The sequence below is a fragment of the Sphaeroforma arctica genome (assembly GCF_001186125.1).
Source record: "Sphaeroforma arctica JP610 unplaced genomic scaffold supercont1.3492, whole genome shotgun sequence".
NCBI classification, from domain to species: domain Eukaryota; class Ichthyosporea; order Ichthyophonida; genus Sphaeroforma; species Sphaeroforma arctica.
In genome coordinates this window covers 1-1,387 of record NW_014037066.1, presented here as the reverse complement: position 1 = coordinate 1,387, position 1,387 = coordinate 1, and the positions used below count along the sequence as shown (strand labels likewise).

Below are 1,387 nucleotides of genomic sequence, written 5' to 3'. Positions count from 1 at the left end.
CGGGAATCGATGAAAAGAAAACAAGCCATTGTGCAATCCGGATATTATAACTCACGATCGATCACATAGCTGCATCCAAATACATTAAGTTGGCACCAAATTCCCATCTTAAAATTTCTGATATATTAGAATCCAACAAATTAGAGTATCTTTATAAAAGAAAACTCACTTTATCCTTGACGAAGCCAGTCCAACTATAGGTAAATCGAGCATATTTCTATTCAGATTTGTACATGGATTTGTATCAACGTTTTACCAATACCAGCCAACTTCTTAACGAATTTTTTTAAGCTTGAGCTCGTGCATACGCCCTCGCATATGTGCGTCGTCTTTAACATATGTGAACTAGTATACGACACGCCATTCATATCCCGTGTGATCTATATATTTATAATCGAGGCTGGTATTTGTGTCTAATTTTATATTTTTTTAAATTTTATAATTCGTTCAACAATGTTTTTTTTACAATAAAAATATAAAATAAGAAAATGTACTGTGAAGTGTGACGTCGTCAGTCACTTCATGACATCATCATATATGTAGTGACGAGCAGTACATACATAAATATTTATTACATACATTTGTACTTACAATAATAAATGGTCTGTACTTGGCTATGAATTATGATACCACGGCACCATGCATTAACATTATTTACTTATTACAATACATACATACCTCACAAATTGATAATAACATTGCTCAATATACGAGTACATTCATAAATACTTTTCTCGCTCGTAGACTTCTAGAGAGAGTGTCGCTGCTGAAATGTACCACACCAGACGACGTATCTTTTGCGTCGAGTCTAATTTTGCTGTATTTATAGTATATGCAGTTGCACCAAACCTGGTTGAAACTAACAACAATATAACCCTTTAGCATCTACTTGTATACAAAAAGTGTATAGATATTCAAGACATACATACTGCGCGAACTATCGACGTGTGTGTAAGTGCCAGTATGTTGAATAACAGTAAGTATGTGGGTCTGGACAAAGGCTTCAAGACTCGCAAACACGCCCTTCGAGAAACAGTCGACGCACACTTCGACTATAAGAATTGGGTCATTGGCGAGGGAACGTACGGTCTCGTATACAAAGCCAAGCGTAAAGTTACTGGAAGGTAAATGTTGTACGGAATAACGATGGTCGAATTTGGCTGCTAGCACGCGCTTTGATTTAAGCAGAGGTGGTTTCAATCGCATGCTCGCTTCTACTACCTTTGTACATGGGTTTTTATGCTTCGAGTTTCGGTGCGCAGAAAGACATTGAAATTTTTAATTTCATGTTTATTTAAGTCGCATGGTCATATATATATATATATATGTGTGTGTGTGTGTGTGTGTATGTGTGTGTGTGTGTGTGTGAGCATATACATGTCTATAT

At 36.1% G+C, this 1,387-nt stretch overlaps 1 protein-coding gene across 1 annotated transcript; it reads left to right on the top strand.

The window, feature by feature from the left end:
* Positions 1–920: 920 nt before the first annotated feature.
* Positions 921–1,124, top strand: SARC_13607 (hypothetical protein; the record flags this gene model as incomplete). Its single annotated transcript, XM_014292261.1, has 1 exon — positions 921–1,124. A coding segment is annotated over exon 1 (161 nt), but the record flags the coding sequence as incomplete, so codon positions are not given.
* Between the last annotated feature and the right edge of the window lie 263 nt (positions 1,125–1,387).